Source organism: Pygocentrus nattereri, chromosome 29, assembly GCF_015220715.1.
Source record: "Pygocentrus nattereri isolate fPygNat1 chromosome 29, fPygNat1.pri, whole genome shotgun sequence".
In the NCBI taxonomy this organism is placed as follows: Eukaryota; Metazoa; Chordata; class Actinopteri; order Characiformes; family Serrasalmidae; genus Pygocentrus; species Pygocentrus nattereri.
The window spans coordinates 9,251,646-9,271,535 of NC_051239.1; the positions used below are offsets into that span (position 1 = coordinate 9,251,646).

The window sequence follows — 19,890 nt, forward strand, 5'->3', positions numbered from 1 at the left end:
AAAAGTGGTCGTCTGCGTAGAGGGGTAGGCAGGCTCTGAGGATGAGCTCATGGCTCATGAACCCACTAAGTGTGATGTTTCCTGTCATCACTCATTAATTAGCTAGCGGCTGTGAGTTGGTCAGCTGATGACAACACTGAAACTTCCTGTCTAGGTTATCTGTGACATTGGATCACAGTCTTGGCGGGAGTCACGTCTAATTTGATTTCCTTTATTCTCTTTATCAGGCTTTCCAGTCGTATAGTGCAGTCAGTAATTTATGAGATTGAGCCGCTTTTCAGGAATTTCTCTGACCTCCTTATCAGGCTTTTCAATCCATCAGTGCAGTTTCAGCTGGCTATGTTTTGTGTTACCCCTTGCTTTCCCTTTCCTATTCTCAATGAAGTACCTTTCAGATGCTTGTTAGTGCCACCTGGTGGTCATCATGCATACAGAAACTTCATGCTGTCTCATTTGCTCTTCGTACTCTGAAAGTACTGAACATTTGTTACCTCCTTCTTGTGATACAGTAGTGGTTTTCATTAGGCTCACCCAGCAGCTTTGAGTGCCTTAGATCTGTGAGATGTCATCCATTGTGGAAAAGCTGAGTGCACTTGTGGTTTGACAGGGAATGGCTGTTTGGCTTTGAAAGCAGTCTACTAACACAGCTCTCTTCTGTGCTTTGAGTGCTTCAAGTGTCAAAGCTATTCTCAAAGGAAAGCTACATTTCTGCTCCAGCTAACATCTCTCACTTATTTTTCTTTCTCTTTTTTCCTCTCTGCCTGAATGTTACATAACCCACTACCCCTCTCCTCTTCCCTTTCTGGATTGTTACCTTTATCCCACCATGCTTTCATTCCTCTTTTTCTCCATCCCTTGCTTCACATTTGAATTAATTTCCCTCTATTGGCTGTCCTTATCATCTGTCCATTTCTTTTCCATCCTTCTGCCCTATCCTCCTCCCTCCTTCTCTCCAGACTCTCTGGGTGTAGGGGATTCGTTGCTTGGCCCCCTGCTCTCTCCCCCCTCCTCTGGGGCTCAGATGCTGGCCTCTCCCCTCTCCTCCACACCCGCTCCATCTCTGGACCAGCTCACCCCCGCTTCGCTGGCCAGCGCACAGCCCCACCCGGGTAAGACAATCACACACATGCACCTGATTCAGTTTTTCTAGTGAATTCTGTGTTTGGAACAAAAATCTAATTGTCTTTAGGCCTTTTCTCACCAAGCAGACAACGTGCACATGTATAACGGATCATATCTTGCACATCAAACATGTTTTTTCCAGACAACAAAAAACAAGTCAGTATTTTATTTGCTCACTGTTCAATTTTCTAGCTTTCTAGCAATGACAGTGAACTCACTGACCTCTCGCTGACCACTCACTATTGTTTCAGTGGTTGACATGTTTTTGGTACTTGAAAACATTCTGCTCATTTGCTCGTTTTTGTCGTGGCATTGCGAAATAAAACGAAATTTAAAAATGCAGTGTGTCCAGATTAGATTTGATGTAGCTGAATATTTTGTATTTTGTGCCACGTTCTGTGTGTAATTCACTTTAGGGCCTGGTTGATACAATCAGGCAGTATGAAGGTTCCACTAGTGTGGTCAATCCTTTGAATGAACTCCTAATCAATAATTAAGTTTTATTACACACTTCTATAATCTAAAAATTGCTCCGTTAGTTTACAGTGAAGCCCCAATAGTTACTGAATAATAAGCCTTTATATGTAACAGCCTGAAATGTTAAGGGGTTAATATATAGATGAAGTGTATTCGCAGTTTTGTTTTTGTTTTTTTAATAATAAATCCCCTGCAAACATTTGATGACACTATGCACTGTGGTCTAACATTTGGCCTGAAAAAACTATTTTGGGAAAACGCTGTTTACAGAAACCACGTACAGTCACTTAGCTTTGTAAGCAAATCAGGCTGAAGAGGTACATTAAACACAGACCACCACCATCAACCACCAGCATCACTAAGACTTCTGTATTTAAGAGGGACAGCATCTACATTCAGACTGATCTGGTTTCTCTTTTATCAGTACCCTCCCTCTCACTTTCATTTTTATAATACTTTCTTTCTTTCTTTCTTTCTTTCTTTCTTTCCCCTCTGTCACTTTCTTTTTCTCTGCATCTCTCTCTTTCCTCACTCTTTCTCTCTTTCTCCTTGCATTTTCTCTCTGTCTCCTTCATCTTTCTCTCCCCCCACCCTTTCCTGGGCTGCTTTTGTGGTCTAACTCCCTCTACACCCCACTCTCGCTCTAACTCACTCTACACCCCACTCTCGCTCTAACTCACTCTACACCCCACTCTCGCTCTAACTCCCTCTACACCCCACTCTCGGTCTAACTCACTCTACACCCCACTCTCGGTCTAACTCACTCTACACCCCACTCTCGGTCTAACTCACTCTACACCCCACTCTCGGTCTAACTCACTCTACACCCCACTCTCGGTCTAACTCACTCTACACCCCACTCTCGCTCTAACTCACTCTACACCCCACTCTCGCTCTAACTCCCTCTACACCCCACTCTCGGTCTAACTCACTCTACACCCCACTCTCGCTCTAACTCACTCTACACCCCACTCTCGCTCTAACTCCCTCTACACCCCACTCTCGGTCTAACTCCCTCTACACCCCACTCTCGCTCTAACTCACTCTACACCCCACTCTCGCTCTAACTCACTCTACACCCCACTCTCGCTCTAACTCCCTCTACACCCCACTCTCGGTCTAACTCACTCTACACCCCACTCTCGCTCTAACTCACTCTACACCCCACTCTCGCTCTAACTCCCTCTACACCCCACTCTCGGTCTAACTCACTCTACACCCCACTCTCGGTCTAACTCACTCTACACCCCACTCTCGGTCTAACTCACTCTACACCCCACTCTCGCTCTAACTCACTCTACACCCCACTCTCGCTCTAACTCCCTCTACACCCCACTCTCGCTCTAACTCACTCTACACCCCACTCTCTGTCTAACTCACTCTACACCCCACTCTCGGTCTAACTCACTCTACACCCCACTCTCGGTCTAACTCACTCTACACCCCTCTCTAACTCACTCTACACCCCACTCTCGGTCTAACTCACTCTACACCCCACTCTCTGTCTAACTCACTCTTCACCCCACTCTCGGTCTAACTCACTCTACACCCCTCTCTAACTCACTCTACACCCCACTCTCGGTCTAACTCACTCTACACCCCTCTCTAACTCACTCTGCACCCCAATCTCTGTCTAACTCACTCTACACCCCAATCTCTGTCTAACTCACTCTACACCCCACTCTCTGTCTAACTCACTCTACACCCCACTCTCTGTCTAACTCACTCTACACCCCACTCTCTGTCTTACTCACTCTACACCCCACTCTCGGTCTAACTCACTCTACACCCCACTCTCTGTCTAACTCACTCTACACCCCACTCTCTGTCTAACTCACTCTACAACCCACTCTCTGTCTTACTCACTCTACACCCCACTCTCTGTCTTACTCACTCTACACCCCAATCTCTGTCTAACGCATTCTATACCCCACTCTCTGTCTTATTCACTCTACACCCCACTCTCTGTCTTACTCACTCTACACCCCACTCTCGGTCTAACTCACTCTACACCCCAATCTCTGTCTAACTCACTCTACACCCCACTCTCTGTCTTACTCACTCTACACCCCACTCTCGGTCTTACTCACTCTACACCCCACTCTTGGTCTAACTCACTCTACACCCCAATCTCTGTCTAACGCATTCTATACCCCACTCTCTGTCTTATTCACTCTACACCCCACTCTCTGTCTTACTCACTCTACACCCCACTCTCGGTCTAACTCACTCTACACCCCACTCTCTGTCTTATTCACTCTACACCCCACTCTCTGTCTTACTCACTCTACACCCCACTCTCGGTCTAACTCACTCTACACCCCAATCTCTGTCTAACTCACTCTACACCCCACTCTCTGTCTAACTCACTCTACACCCCCACTCTCTGTCTAACTCACTCTACAACCCACTCTCTGTCTTACTCACTCTATACCCCACTCTCGGTCTAACTCACTCTACACCCCACTCTCTGTCTTACTCACTCTACACCCCACTCTCTGTCTTACTCACTCTACACCCCAATCTCTGTCTAACTCACTCTATACCCCACTCTCTATCTAACTCACTCTACACCCCAATCTCTGTCTAACTCACTCTACACCCCACTCTCTATCTAACTCACTCTACACCCCACTCTCTGTCTAACTCACTCTATACCCCACTCTCTATCTAACTCATTCTACACCCTACTCTCCTCAGCCCTGGACTCTGCTCCGGATCAAAGCCCCGAAAGTCAGTTCGACCCTATTCCAGTCCTCATCTCCAAAACCCCCAACCAAGGTAAGGGACAGGTGCGAGGCAACAGGGTCAGGGCTAGAACCATAACATATCATCTCCTGACCTCATTCAAACCATCACTATAGATAATTGGCAACGCTGTGGTCCAGATTTTGCTGGTGAGGTTTTGAGGTGAAAGACCATCTTAGTTTTGCTAAGCCCCAGCCACCTGTACTCACGTTTACCCCCAGCCACCTGTACTCATCTCATAAAGACTGTGGCAGCTTATTGCTAGAAAGCAGCACGCCCTATCAGTCATTACACTAACATGCTTTATGGTCAACATATTACTATATAGATGCACATGTTTTGTTAGGCTGTGGAGCAAAACATGAGATCACAAGTGAAAGTCATTCTTTTCAGAATTTTTTTCCTAACCATCTCTGAAATGCTGTGGCTACTCACAAATAACCTCCTTTTTTCTCTTTATTTTTCTCCCTCTTTCCTCCGTAATATTCATGTATTTGTCTTACCTTTTTCTCACCTTTTCAATGATTTGATTGCCTTCTTTATTCCATGCTGTTTCATGCTTGCTGTTAATTTTCGCTCTTACTTTTTCCTTTCTCTTTTTATTTTGCATGTTTCTCCATCCTTTCCATCTAACACATTCTTTTTGCTTTCTTCTCCCCCCATTTCTTCTCTTTTTCAACCACCATCTGTCTCTACCACCTTGCTCATTCTTTCTTCTCTCTCTCTCTCTGTCTCTGTCTCTGTCTCTGCATCTTTCTGGCACCTTCTAGGTGGTAGCAACAGTGGCAGCTCAGAGACCAGTCTTCCCAATCTGGCCTGCTCCCTGATGCTGGTGGACCAGCTCATCGACTTGTAGAAGACACAGAGAGGGGGAGGGGAGGGAGAGAGAGAGAGACAGTGAAACATGCAGGGGAAATGTGCAATTCTTAACCGTAGCTAGAGTTTAAATCACAGATCAAGCACTATGGTTTGGAAAAAACCTAATCGCATCCCAGAAGGCTGTGTCCTGAAGTTTATATTGACTTGAAAAACCCTCCCCCTCCCATGTCGTTCTGTCTGTCTGTCTATCTGACCCAGTGTGCCATTCTTTTTCTGTTGCTCCACATCATTTCCATGCCACTTTTCCCATGCTTTATCCACGTCTGATCCCACATGACAACATTTTAAGATCTTAAATGAACACACTGCACTTTAAAACGACAGTTTGACTGAAAAAACACACAACAGTTTTTTCCTTTATCCCAAATGTTGGTCAGTCAGCCAAGACGTGTTTAGGGTCAGGAGTTTGCTTTATTGTCTTTACAGTGGAGTTATGAGGCTATTATTGCTAACAAAAAATGGAAGCTTATAGCTGCAAATTGACGTTATACAAGCACACAGCGAAATCATCGCACACTTGCCTTGAACAGTGCTGAGCTGTTAAAGGGGAATTCCACTGATTTTGAGATGCCCAAGCCAATTATAGTGGTTTGAGTGCATTGTAGATAAAGAGTGATACTTCGATTTCTTTACAGTGGTGGTTATAAGAACTAGGGACTATGATGTCTTTGACACAAATATAGCCATTTCATTTACTATTCAAACTGACCAGTGAACCTAAACATGTCTTCTTGGTTGGTATTGATTAAATAGGGGTAAATCTGCAAAAAAAAGTTTTGTTTGGAAACTAATTTGCCACACAGCAACTTGCTTGTACCTCTCTGCCATAAATGTGTTTTAAAAAACACATTCTAGGACAAAATCAGATCTCAAAGGTATTCTACAGCAGGCAGTGTATTTATAACCATTTTATGTAATAACATTCTGAGGGGTGGCTGTTGGAGGCATTAAATGCTTTGGACGTCTGGTTCCTATCACAATTGCTGTGAAAATTGAGTTGGCAAGGCTCTCTAGAACAGCATTTCACATCAGGCTACTTTGTTACACTATTATAAGCAATTGGATTATTGAACAGTAATGAAAAATCAGTGGTTTCCCATTGAAGTCATCTCTAATAGATTTTTCTAAAAGTATCTAAAAGTTGATTTGATGTGTTTTTGTTGTGTTAATTAAGTGTAAAAAAACAAAATATGGTGTGTAGCTAGACACAATAGTAGCATGTTGTGGCTTGAGTTTCGTCCATAATTTTGTCCTTTTTCCTGTTTTGTCCAAACTTTGAACATCTAACATGAATTGCCTGATCAACCACATTTGGGGTTAATTTGACTTTTTGTTCGCACTATCGCTTTAAGCGGAGCTGGTGTTCCTTTCGAAGCAGAAGCATTGACCTGTCCAAAGATTCATGCCAGCCTTCTTATCTTATTGCATGACACTGACTGAATTAAATAGCACATCCCATCCTGCCCAAGATGGTAGGAGGGCAGGAATTAGAGCATAAAGGGGATCTCCCTCTGCTGAGCTTTACTAGACGTGTCCAGTTGATGATGCACGTATCATATCGCAGTACTACAAACCTTGGGCCTTGATGCTACTCCTGATGGCATATACTCCTGCCTGCTGTGCTTAGACTGACCGTAGGCCCAGCCAGTACTCTTTCTAGCTATGGTATATGCCAAGCTCTGCATGTGCAATATTGAGATATATCAGACATATCAGCAGTATTACAGGTATATCCCTTCACTCAGTGTGTTTACGCCGCCGTGTATGCGCTTCCGTGATCACTAAGACCTTTGATCAGAAATTAGAAATTTAGCTTTATTTACATTCTCAGGTCAGATCCTGGATATATGCTCACATTTTTATTTATTCACTCGTTTGTTCTGCCTCTTCACTCATCCCTTCATTTATTCATTCATTCCTTTGCTTGTGTTCCTCCTTATGCTTTTTATCTTCATCCTTTCAACCAAATCCTCCATGGTTTGCTTAATGTGCCCTAGTAGTCATTAACAAGGTTTATTTCATCGTGGAGATGAATCATGTTCATATCTTGTCGGTTTTAAAGAGCAACATCAATGTAATTGCGGAAAAATGTAAAAACAAAAATAAATTAAAAAACAGTTAAAACCTGTGGTTTTAGTTCAAACCAGAGTTGTGGCTCAAAAACCTGATATTTTCATTATATAACGTTAGCTGACTTGCTTACACTGGACATAAAGGCTGTCATGCAACCAAGCTGAGCTAAGACGCTATGACAGTGGATGGTGAAATTCGCAGTTCTGTTCTTTATTACTAGCCCAGTTACACTTTTGTAGCCAAATTAATGATGACAGTATCCTCCAAAGTGCAGTCGCAGTCAGGAGGAGGTCTCAGAACATGTGACATGGTGATTAGGAGTTTTTGCTTTAAAGTATCATTTTAATTTAAAGCATTTGTTAGTATTAGTGGTGGAGATTGTCGTCTGTACGCAGATCTGTTGATGCTTTTGGACACATCATCGGTCATGTTCTTGGAAGCATCAGCATATGTTCTTAAGCTGGGTATGCGTTATGTAAATTTTCTTTACCCCGATTTAAGCCCTGATTCTCAGTCTGACTGAGTCTGTGCCTTGGTGGCTCTACAGATTTTGGGTCAGTCTGGAGTCGACAGTTTGGAGACAAAATCGGGTGATTTGCATTTTTCAACCTGGCTCTGAGCACAATCTGGTAGTGTATGCTGGTCAGCGACTCAATCTGAATGGCCTGCTCCAACAGCCAATTAACCTGAGAATGTGAAGGAAGAAAATACAGCAAGTGAAAAACAAAACACTCCAAGAAAACACTCATGTGTGGAGCAAAGCTTTTTAATAAGCTGAGCTTAGGGCACAATGTACATTTGTTTATGTTGTTTATGTACATCTAATATGACCACACTAATCATTAAGTGACCCTCACTTGATTATGTTTACCTGTTGCTTCTTGACTGTTGGCTTAAGATAAGCATAAGATGCGAATTACTGCTTAGTCTTTGTTACAAAAGAGTAAAGCTTGGGAAAACTATATATCCAAAGCTCCACACCTAGAACCCAGTGCTTTTTCACAATGTTATCTGAAGGAAAGGATTCCTTTCCACACACTGACCCAGCCATCCTCCTCACTGAGTAATTTACTAAAATGCGTTGACCTTTTTAGTGTGTGTTTCAGAGCAGCTCCTGTGCTGTACTAACCTTGTGGAGGAAACTCTTCTCTAATACAAAAATAAAGACTTGCCATTGTGATTTTGTTGATCTGCTGAATTGTGCTGCCAAATATTAAATCTGCTGTAAAATTCTTTAATTAGAAAAAAAAAAACAAGCTGCTGTTCCCTCCTGAAGCAGTTATGAGATGGAGGCAGTGTCGATTGAACACATGGCAGTACTTGGATACGTATCACTAAACATACAGTTTTGATATGATTAAACTTTTCGTGCCTCCATGGTACACCAGCCTCTTATTGCAAATCGCTGCTGTCAGGCCAAAACCTTGCATCTCCATTTTTGTTGTTTTTCAGTTTTACATAATTTTGAAAATGCCTGTTGTCCTTTACATTGTATGTACATTTCAGCCCAAAATTGCTTGAAAAAAATTCTGGTTCCATTGACTTACATTAAAGTATGTTTTTTCCTTCTCCTGTAAAGTTACCATTTGATATGAGATTTGGTTCCGACAGCAGTGAAGTGTTTCTCGTCATCCACAATTTGAAGCACTCCCACACATTAGCAGCATCTTTCTGAGGCCTTTTTTGTCTTTTATCTGAAGTGCCCATATTAGAAGTGAGGCAAGGTTATGTGGATGGCTGGCCTGAATTTATGATGCATTCTAAACTGAGCCAACTCTATTTTTTTAATTTTCAATATGCTAACAGTCAGAGCTCTACCTGAAGACCCACACTGATGAAATTAAATTTCGATTATGATGTTTATGGAAAGGTGTAGATTCTGAATGCTAAAAAGAGAAACCGTTTTCACCATAACAGACAAATACTCATGTATTCTAATGAGGCCAGCTCTGACTTAATGCCAGCTTTGCTCTGTTAATGCTCTGTTTGTTTGGACAGTGTCTTTTCGTGGTTGATGCAGCCTTGAGAACTCTGTCCCAACCTCCACCCCCAAAACCCAGTTAAACTGTTTACTACCGTTCCTTTCCACAATGTCATCTCAGTAAAAGGATTGCTTTGCCCGCACAGACCTGGTCATCCACCTTGCTAAGTAATTCCACCAAAATGTGTTGATCTTTGTGAGCGTTTCTTTCAGAGCAGCTTCTGCGCTGTACTAACGTTGGCGAGGAGACTCTTCTCTAATACCGCAATTAAGGCTTGGAATTGTGATTTTTTTGTTGTTGCTGTTGCAGAGCTGTCGAATTGTGCTGCCAAATTTGAAACCTACCCTGACCATTAGCACCAGTAACCCAGAATCCTAAAGGAGAGCGCAGAAAGGAGGCAGGTCAAAAGGTCATTGATGTTGCTCTTTATACGTATAGTTAGAAAGAATATTGGTCATTTAAACAAATGCAAAGTATCTTGTGTTCGCATTAAATGTAGCTGTTGATAGTGCTATGGATGAATGTTTGAAGTGTCTATATGAAATCTGTTCTGATGACTCTTCTTTTTATAGTTTATGAAAGACTTTATTTTTGAGTTTTTGTAGTGTTTGAAAGTGTTTAGCTCTGCTATCTGTTCTTCTCTTTCCCTCTCTCTCCTCCGTATTTAAGAATGAGCCATTTTACCTTTGCTTTGCTGTGGATAAATGTCCTATTAATGAAGGAAGATTACTGCGTGTTGGTTTTTGACTGGCTTTATCAGAGCTCATGAGATTTGCTTTCTGAATTTGAGTACTGTGATTGGAAAAAAGCTTTAACTTTCAATCCATTGTCTTTCTGCTGTGTAAACTTAGATTTTTCATCCTTCGTTTGTCTGTTTTTTTTGTTTGTTTTTTCCTCTCAAAAAAAAAAAAAGGACTGATACTGTCTTGCGAGAGGGAGAGAAAGAGAGAGTGTTTCTCCAGACTTCATTTCCTTTTCTTTGTTGTACTGGGCTTATGATGGAATTGACTTCCTGAGGTCGTTGCTCCCTTTCGTCTTCTTCGTCTTTTTTTTTTCTTTCTTTTTTTCCTGAGATTTCATGGTCTTTGAACATTTAACATCCACGTCAGTTCCTTTTTGTGCTGTTTTCTTCCCTCACAGAGCAGCAGGAAATTGCACTGCCTCTCAAATGTTTGGGGACGCTTCACATTGTTGTTTTTCTTTCAATGTTTTTAGATAAATAATTGCAAGAGTTTAACATGTTGAAAAGAAAGATGTTTAGCTTGCAATGTTGCAAAAACTGGAGGAGCTGACAAAAGCCTTTCTTTGGGAACAAAGCCAAACCCACACATTTTATTCCCTTGTTATGATGTGAGCACTCATCAGCCTCTTAAATAGCCATTGGGCCGAAACAATTAGGGCAGTTAAATGCAGGGAAAAGAAACTTGAGCCAGCTTAATGATTACTTTGCAATTTCAATGATAAGCAGAGGATCTTCTAATCATTAGAAAGGCGTGTTTATAATAGCACCAGAAGGGGGAGCCTAATTGCTTTTCTTACGCATCACTGAAAGAGAGGAAACCCACACCAGCAGGATCTCTGTTACAAATGTCATGTTTATGCAAAATTTAAACATTTACTGAAATAAAAATGTATGAGGTGAAAGTCTTTATGAAGTAAATAGCTTTGTTTAACCAAGTCTAGGCCTTTTGCATCTCACAGGCCACACAAATGACCACAAAAGACTGTGTGGCCCGCAAGCTTTACCATTCTGATTGTTTGTTTCGGACTCACCTGATGAAATGGCTGGTGTTTGGCAGCCGCCGAGTGCTGAGTATCAGGCTGAAAAGAGGACGGTTGTGCAAGAAGGTCTAGCTCAGTTTGATAGGCTGAGAAGGGTCTGGCTGCAGCCGTGCACCGCCAGCCTATTGATGACGTCAGTGCACGCTCAGTGCCATGACAGTGTTTTTGTCGGTTTTATGAGGAAAACAGCGAACCACGTACTGCTGGGCAGCAAGAGTCACACTGAATGTATATTAACATTGCCATATTGATAATAAGGTAATTAAATATAGAAACTTTCAAAAGAAAATCTACCACGACGATAAGACATGAATGTCTGTTATTCACAGATAAAACGGCTACCGCTGAAACTCATGAAAGCCAGGCTGACAACGGTTTATCAAAATTTGTAATATTATCAAAAACTGTAATATTGATTAAAATAACTTATTAAAGATTGTAGGAGGTTGTCAAAGTAGTACAGATTATTTTTACTGTCTCGTTAACGTTGTCACAACCTCCTAGTTGTCAGACAACGTTTATAATTTAGGAATTGCATTGCAAATGACGTTGAGGGCACCAAAACGTGTGTTTGCAGGGCCATTAGGAGTAAAACCTGATGGTTTTTCTTCCCATCGGGATTGGCTTGATGGTTGCTGTTAGCAGCCATTAGGAAATGATCAAACGTATGTGGAATCAGTCCCAAAACATCTGGTGAAACTATCAGAATCCTTCACACTGTGGTATCAACACATCAGGAAAACACAGAGCACCATTAGCGACTAGTGAAAACCACCAGGAACCAATAGACATTTTTAATGGGTTCTATGATCTTTTTCATCAGCAAGGTGTGTTAAATGTAAGTCTAGACGAGTTATGGACAAAAAATGGACAAAGTGATGATATCGCTAAGCAGCAGCAGCCAAAAATCATCGTGCTGAGAGTGCATGTGCACATGACGTCACTGGGGCTGAGAGTGCATCTGGCTGAGAGTGCATGTCTGCAGTCAGAATCTATTGGGATAGGTTGTGTACACTCATGTTTAATCTTGAAGTAATGCTGTAATTTGTTTGGCGTCAATCCCTCATTTGATAAGACAAAAGCACAGAGTGATAGCTGGTCTTCTTTTAGTTCCAGCACACAAGAAATCCTCACTGCTGTATTGTCTTTCTTTCGGTTGTGCTTGGCTTTCCCGGTTTTCTCATTTTATGATACCGACAGCCACTTCAGTTGTAGATGCTCAATCTTTGGGATTCTTTCCTTTTGACTCGAATTGTTTTACGCCTTATATATGATGGGTGGATTCCATATAATCTGAAGTGAAACATTGTATCCTGACAGGCACTGAAAATATAAACATAATTAGCTAGAATTTTGCCTGAACGATCAGTAAGCACCACATAAATATGATGTTTGCAAATAATTATCACAACCATATTTCAATTTATATTTGGTTAAATGTCTACACTTTTGCGATTTGCCAATGGCTCCCCTAGGAGTACCACCACTGCCCACAGGTCTAGGGTGAACAGGCTACTCCAGTAATATTTAGTTAGGAACTATTCACAGTAAAACTTGAATATAGAAAGTATAATTCTGAGCCTTCAAAGAATTTCAGTATGTGCTGTTCAACTACTAAAGTAGTTCTGACCCTGAAGTCAATGTAGCCAAAGGATTAGCAGTATTTAAAAGTAATAATTTAAAAGTAAGAATGAAAGTGAAATTTTCAATAGAAGGCAAAGTGTCCCCAAACTTTTGGCAGCCAGTGTACATTCATCATTTCAATCTAGAGCTGGGTGGGCTTTAGTGGAGCACAAGCACAAGTTTCTTCACCCTCAGCTTTAGATTTATAATCGCCATCACATATCAAAAGCACCACCGCCTGCCATTCGTAATCGGAGCACGTTTGCATATGTGGAAGCACTACTGTAACGTGGCATCATTTCCATTGAGATGTTGTTGCTAGTGTAGTGTACTTTGTCACTTGATTCAAGTCAAAGAATATGGTTTTATTTTATTTTACTGTATGATAGTGTTGATGCAAATGTAGTAAACTGTCTACAGTCAAGTTAATATAGTAAATGAGACTTGTATATTACCGTCAGCCTCTCGCTGTCCCAGTGTCTTTTTCCCCTGCCCTGTCTGCAGTACATGTTGTTAGGTCTTTGGCAGGTTTGTGTGGCTAACCTATGCAATTCTACAGTAGTGCTTCATATTACTCGTAGACATACACCCTGCGGTGTGGCTGAGTAGTTTAGCGTTGCCAGTAGTCCGACCTTTTTGTGTTTTTTGCGGTGTACAACTTGCATATTCCAGTCAGCAAGAGAAAATAATGATACCGTAATGAAAAGAATCTGATCAATACTTGACTGCAGATGTGGAGACAAGATGTATTATCTATCAGCGTGTTCCTTCTATTTTTATGAGATGAAACATGAATTTCAAAAAGAGTACGATGGTGAATAAACATGTAAATGTCAATGGATACTGTGAGTGTGTGTTGAGTTTGTTCTGCTAGATGCTGCATTCATTGACGCAAGGCTTGCAACATATGGTTGACAACAGCTGCCGCTGAATTTGAATCTGATCTGAATTAGAATCAGATTTATGAACTGCAGTGCAACACAGTTGTTCTTTATCTTTTTGTTCCGCACTGTTTCTAACATCTACACGGTTTCTGACATACACCATACATAAAGAGTGTAGACACCTGCTCATCCATTGTTTCTTCTCAAACCGAGCATGTTAAAGGGAATTTGTCCTCCTTTGCTGCAGTAACAGCCTCTGAAATGTGTAAAGATGTGTAAAGCCCAACACTTGGCATTGGGCATGGTGAACTTAGTGTCGTGGAAAATCTCCTCAGCTTTGCTCTCGACACAACTAAAATAAAACTCAAAACACCAGAGTTGTCAGGAAAAGGCACAATTCTTTGATTGAAGCTCAAGGCTTTCCAGCATCAAGTGTTATTCTTGAGTTGGCCCTGGCGAAACTAACAAACCCACAAAAATCCACGCTTTTTATACTCTCTTTGGGCAAGGAGGGGTCAACACCTGGCTTCTCCTTGCTCTTCCCATATATTTCAAACTTTTTGATTTGTAAGCCATTATCTCCAAAAGTCATGGCTGTTTTTGCCACCCTTGTTTCCAAACCACAGAGAATTTGATATATTAATAAACCACAGAAAATATTACTGTAGCCATCCGTGGCCAGGAATCCAAGAGAGCACAATTGGGTTGTTCTCTGGGTGGGTAGTATGCCTCCCGCCTTGCCCCCAATCACTCAACGTGATGCTAGTCTGCACTGGCATCTGTTAGCTGATGTAAAAGATTTGGCAGTTGGCGTTTTCCTCCAAGCACGTTCAGCTGTCCACTGACATTGCGTGAGCACAAGTTCGAAAAGATGCGGCAGCTTCACAGGTCTCGGAGGAAGCTTGTTGTTTGCCTTCACCCTCCTAGCATTGATGGTACTGTGTGATTGGGGGAGCCCTAACTAGCGGGTGGAATTGAAGGCGACAAAATTCGTGAGAAACTTGGGTAAAAATCACCCCCAAAAAATGCTGAAGGCCAAGAACATTCTCAGGCCCAAACCTTCAAGGTTTATTTGCTTCGTCTATTACATTTGGATTTGTTTTTAATTTATTTCTGCTCTGTTTACACTTTTCCCAGTAGTGACTTTAAAGTTCTCATGATACCAACAGACTTCAGCTGTATTTGTGTGTCCCATCAAGTCAAAGCTGACACTCGCAGAAGGCCTTCTTGTTCCCATGCCTCAAGGCCACTCCTAGACACACAGCCATACTGCTTATCCACCATGTAATACTTATATGTGAACCATTATGGTTCAGAAAATCTAATACTTTTTGAGAAAATCGTCCTTAATATAGTTGAAATTACTAATTAGAAGATTTAAAGAAACCTTAAAAATCTTCTAGGTACCCTGCTGTTGCAGTGACACTGTAGTTGAACCCTGCTATATAGCGTTGGCATAACCATGCCATGAATTTGTGTTGTTGTTTAGTAATATAACAGGCATGTTCCTATTACCAGTAATTGGCAGGTGTCATAATAGTTGATGTGCATGACGGCTACTGGAGTACACTTAGGAAAAGTTAGCCTATGACATGAGCTTTCATGGCAATTACTGGTAATAGTCATCGCCATCGAGTTCCATCCCTGGCGATGCATAATTGGAGCATAATTGTGTTCACTGTCTGGTTGGGTAGGATGTAATGCAGAGTTGCCAGTTAATGTTCTCTTTTAAGCTTGTTGGAGCTGTCAAATGATATGGCATTAACACCAGTTTGAACAGATGCAGTGTGTTTTCTGTATCTCAGAAGAGGTATATGCAAGCCTTCACCTCACAGCTTGGTAGCACTATGATATATAGGAAAGCCTAGCAAGTGGGTGGAAACTGGCCATTATAAAATTTGAGACAAAAATTGGGTAAAAATCCAGGGTAAATAATAAAGTAATAAATTGCAATGCATCACAGTACAATAAATCTTGAAACATGTTCTGGGCCTCTTGATTCTCACCTCTAATAACTAAACTACAGGATGATTCACTTGAAAGAGGCCCCGAATATTCTATTGTAACTTCCGTTAGGATGAAGCAATCTGAACCAAAAAAAAATGCTACATACCCTGATGTGTGTGTGATCAATTAGATTACATGCAATCCTGGAAGTGATCTCCATTTTCTGCCAGACACATGAAGGGGTACGGGGGTATGCACCCGGAAGTTGCAAACAGAGGTCAAACCTGCAACGGCTGTCCGGGGCCTACCTCATTGCTCAGACACGGGCATCCTGGCTTGTTTAAAGCTCCATATGCTGAGGAGCGTGTTGCACATTGTTTCATTCAGATTGCTTCGTCCTACCAAGAGTTATTGCAGAATATTCAGGGCCTCTTTTGAGTGAATCTCCCTATAGTTCTAGGTTCTAGGACTCAGCTCTTCTTTCTGCTCCAGTATCCTCATGTACTTACAATACCCAGCTTTTCCTTTCTGAGATATCTACCCTAAAAAAAGACCTGGTAGTGCAAATCTTGATGGCAGCAACCCCATCTGAACAGCTCTTACCTGGCAACTCGGTTAGCGACTCCTTTCCCAACAAAAGCCAATGGGAAATGGGGGCCTGTCTTAGAGAATAGGTACTGGGCTCTAGTCTGCTGCTTTATTAACCCTTTCCTACATGCACTGCCCATTGTCCACAGTCTGAAGGTAAGAGTCACTCTGTCTACATATCTGTATATTTAGTCTAACTTTGTCTGTGTTGCGCTCCTTGTTTCCATGGATCTTGATATTAGTTGCGCCTACCATTACATTCTGTGCAGCGATAAGGCTATCGCTCGGCAATTTGCACGTGCATTTAACTTTTTTTCCACTTAAAAAGCTTTTTCTTTGTTTTTATTTGCAGCACTCTTCGCACCAAAGATAGTTGTGTTTTCAGGTCTTCTTTTTGACACTGTGTGGAAACAAGGCTGTAGTCTTTCTGTGGTAGCTGTTATTTGTGGGTTGATGTGTAGTAGGGTTGTACTTGGTATGTGTTTGTCCATAGCTTGTTGTGGGTTATTGCTTGTGAACATATTGTGTTTGTGTAAATGTGTTTTTTGCATTATTCATTATAGTAGCTTAATAATGTAGCCACTTGCTCTGTGTTGTGAATTTACTTCTACTTCCATCTCTCCTCTCAGAAAGAGTGGGCTTAACGTGAAAATACTGTCATGTGTTGTATATTCTGATACTTGTTTAGGGAAGAATCAGCAACATGGCACTACATAGTGCAGCATTTCTTACAGTCATCATCCGCGACCACAGTTCTTATAGTTCTCCTGATTGGTTTCTGGGGGGCCTTAGACTAGCACAGCTTGCTTGTTGCCCAGCTGATTCAATTTAGCCCTTTGTTACCAGATTAACTAGTTGTGTTTGAGCTGGAAACTGCTGGATTCTGATCATCCAGGGCTGGAAGTAGATGGCGCTGTTTTACGCCTACAACGATATTAGAAAAAGTTATTCATCCAGGTTGTTATGATGCCATCTTGCTGAATCTACTACACACTTTAATACAGTTACTCAATGCAGTTGCCATTTGCTACCTCACTCATATGGTTCTTTTGGTTCTCTCTCTCTTCTGCAGAGGTAAAGGGGAAGGCTAATGGCTATGAAGCCCTTTTAGAGGGTGGTGAAACTGAAAACCTCAGTCAGAGCTGTCTTCATTCCAGCGATGAAGAAGAGGAGGATGAAGGTGAAGGGAAGGAAGAGCCAACCTTGAGGCTGAGTGGTGACGAAGCCTCAAGCCACGATTGCAGTGGTTCTAGACCATTGTTGCAGGACTCTGACGAAGATGAAGAACAAGAGACTCTTGCTTCTGGAAACCTTCACACATATTCGAATCTGCAGCCCAGCGCTATCGCTGAGTCCACTTTGGTTGCGCATCAACACTCTCAGAACCACTTGCCCCAAGCCCAGGGACAAACCTGCCATTCAGAGCTCGACCCCAACGTGGACATCTTCTCCAAAGCACCTTTCCAGGCTGCGCAGGAACAGGATAGTGATGGGGACGTGTTTGCAAATGCGCCATTTCCTCGTCCGCTGGCCCAGCCTCAACAACCCGACGTGTTTCTCCAGGCCCCGTTCGGAAGGCGAAAGGAAACTCAAATTGCAGGAGTGGTGTATCCCCATCTAGCTGCCCAGTCTGGATTCAATCACTCCCAGTTGGTGGCCTCTTATCCTGGAAGCCAAGATCAGAGCATCCTTGGTCAAGTAGCCACTCAACCCTTCCGACCACAGGCTTTAACCAAATACTCCAGACATTATGAAGGGCCCTTGGCATCAGAACCTGACAAGGCCCATCTAGGAATGTCAAACAAAGGCAACGAAGGCCCTGTTGCTGCCCTGCGCTCCTGGACGCCTGATGTAAACGCTAGTGATCCGTTCGTTTCTGCGCCCTTTTATCTTAAAGGCCCTCAAGAGAAGCACTGATGTTTCGGCACTCTAGGACCTAGTTTCTCAAACCTAGATTGAGCATAAGCCTAGAATAAATGGGATTTCTAATGGGGAAAGTTGTAAATCAGTCCAAAGCTAGGCTTAGTCCTGATTCGTATTTGAGATCACCCCTAAGAACTCCTATGCACTAAGCTTGAAAAGACGATGCATCCTCTCTCCTAGAGCTGGGCTTCAACCATGCAAGATTGCACCCAATTTATTATCTTTTTTAGCCTTTCTTTTAAAGCAGCCCAAGCTTCTTTGGCCTAGGGGTGTTGAGGTATGAATGCCTTTGATAATATGCTGCACAGAGAATATTAGCATACGTAACATGAAATATTATGCAAGAATGAACAGCACATGCATACTGTGCAGAGTGATGGTATTTACAACAACTGGCTTTTCCTACAGCCTGTAGTGTCATTCCCATATTACTGACCAATCATGATTGTGTACTCCGCCTACCTCAGTTTATTTCTATGCTGAGAGAGCTTGTTTTTTGAGGTCTAGCACAGTGTCTAAAAAAGTTCAAAGGAATATTCCAACATTTTTCAACCTATTCTCGAATCTGTTCTGTTCTAATTTCTCTTGAAGTTCATCGTCCTTAGAGAAAACGTTCTTTTCCATTGCCGATATTGACACCTTGAGGATCATCCTATACCACTCCAGTATTTTTTGCATAATTCAATCATTGAGATGTGGGGAAAAAAGCCATTCAAAGTGGTTTGACATGAAATGTTTCATTCTATAGAAACCTAGCAACTCTGATTTCTTCACTGTGGTGGTGATAGGAACCAGAATTCGTGATATCTACAACCCAAATATAGTCATTTACCACCAGTGAACCTGCACATCATCGTGAGTTTTTATATGTAATGTTGACGATGGTAAAATAGTGGTAGATCTGAAAAAAACGTTTTCTTCTGGTCACATCGCATCACAACGCCCTGTATGTACCCCTCTGCCATGAGTGGATGTTAAAAAATGTGTTTTAGGCTAAAACCTTCATCTCAAAGCTATTATAAAACTACTATTGTGTCTCAGCGTAAAACAGCGTATTCATTGCTTCATTTTGTGTAATACTACCACAGAATGTTTATGACTTAGTACGTTTCTCTAGAAGGGAGCATTTCACATCAAACCACTTGTAATGACTTTGTTTCGCATCTAAACCCTTTAATTAAGAAGACATTTCTGTAAAATGTATAGAACTCAATTCATTCATTAGTGCATGCTGTTCCAAGGTGGATTTGTTAAAGGACTGAATCAGTCGTCCGTCCCCCCCCCCCTCAGGCCGATACTGATACCAATTAATACCAATGTTGCCTGTATTGTTAATGGACCGTAAGATAGCAATGGCTCAGATAGAGATTGGGCTGAAAACAGCTGGAGGATTCCTATAATTAGAGATTTTGCTGTGCATCGTTGACCGCTTTGAACCCCTTCTATCGTATGTATGCCTCCTGACTTAAGAGTTGCTGAAATGAGCTTGACTTCTTCCCTGTGTAGTGCATCGCTCCACTGTCAGTAGTTATAACTGAAAATAAGACTCATGCAATATACACTGTTATGGAGATGTTCTTGCTTTGTTTGATTCACCTACATTACAGAATGTTTGTCAAAACACTTGCACAAGCTACTGGGGGTCTCACGAATGACCCCCAGCTATTTTGAATGGACAGAACATCACTGGGAAGCGGCCTTCTGAAACGCGAATGTCTAAATGTTGGTTTTTGTCTGATCTTTGTTCATGTGGATGTAGGTTACTGAGGCTTTCATCCTGATGCGTCTCTGGTAACGTCATGTTTAGGTAGTATTTTCTTTATTCATGTATACAGATCATCTTTAGAACTTGCGTAGTACAT

General features: G+C 42.0%; 1 protein-coding gene across 4 annotated transcripts in view; it reads left to right on the plus strand.

Moving 5' to 3' along the window:
- The window catches only part of aak1a (AP2 associated kinase 1a), a 66,817-nt gene extending 47,999 nt beyond the window's left edge, over positions 1 to 18,818 (plus strand). For 2 of the 4 annotated variants that reach the window (XM_017696323.2, XM_017696326.2), the window contains exons 17-18: positions 957 to 1,109; positions 17,178 to 18,818. In XM_017696323.2, the coding sequence (XP_017551812.1) occupies positions 957 to 1,109; positions 17,178 to 18,022 (998 nt within the window). In that variant the 3' untranslated portion in view covers positions 18,023 to 18,818. Of the gene's footprint in view, positions 1 to 956; positions 1,110 to 4,299; positions 4,381 to 5,117; positions 13,528 to 17,177 lie in introns of those variants that run through there. The other 2 variants (XM_037536034.1, XM_017696324.2) reach the window with 2 other exon arrangements.
- The last annotated feature ends 1,072 nt before the right edge of the window (positions 18,819 to 19,890 follow it).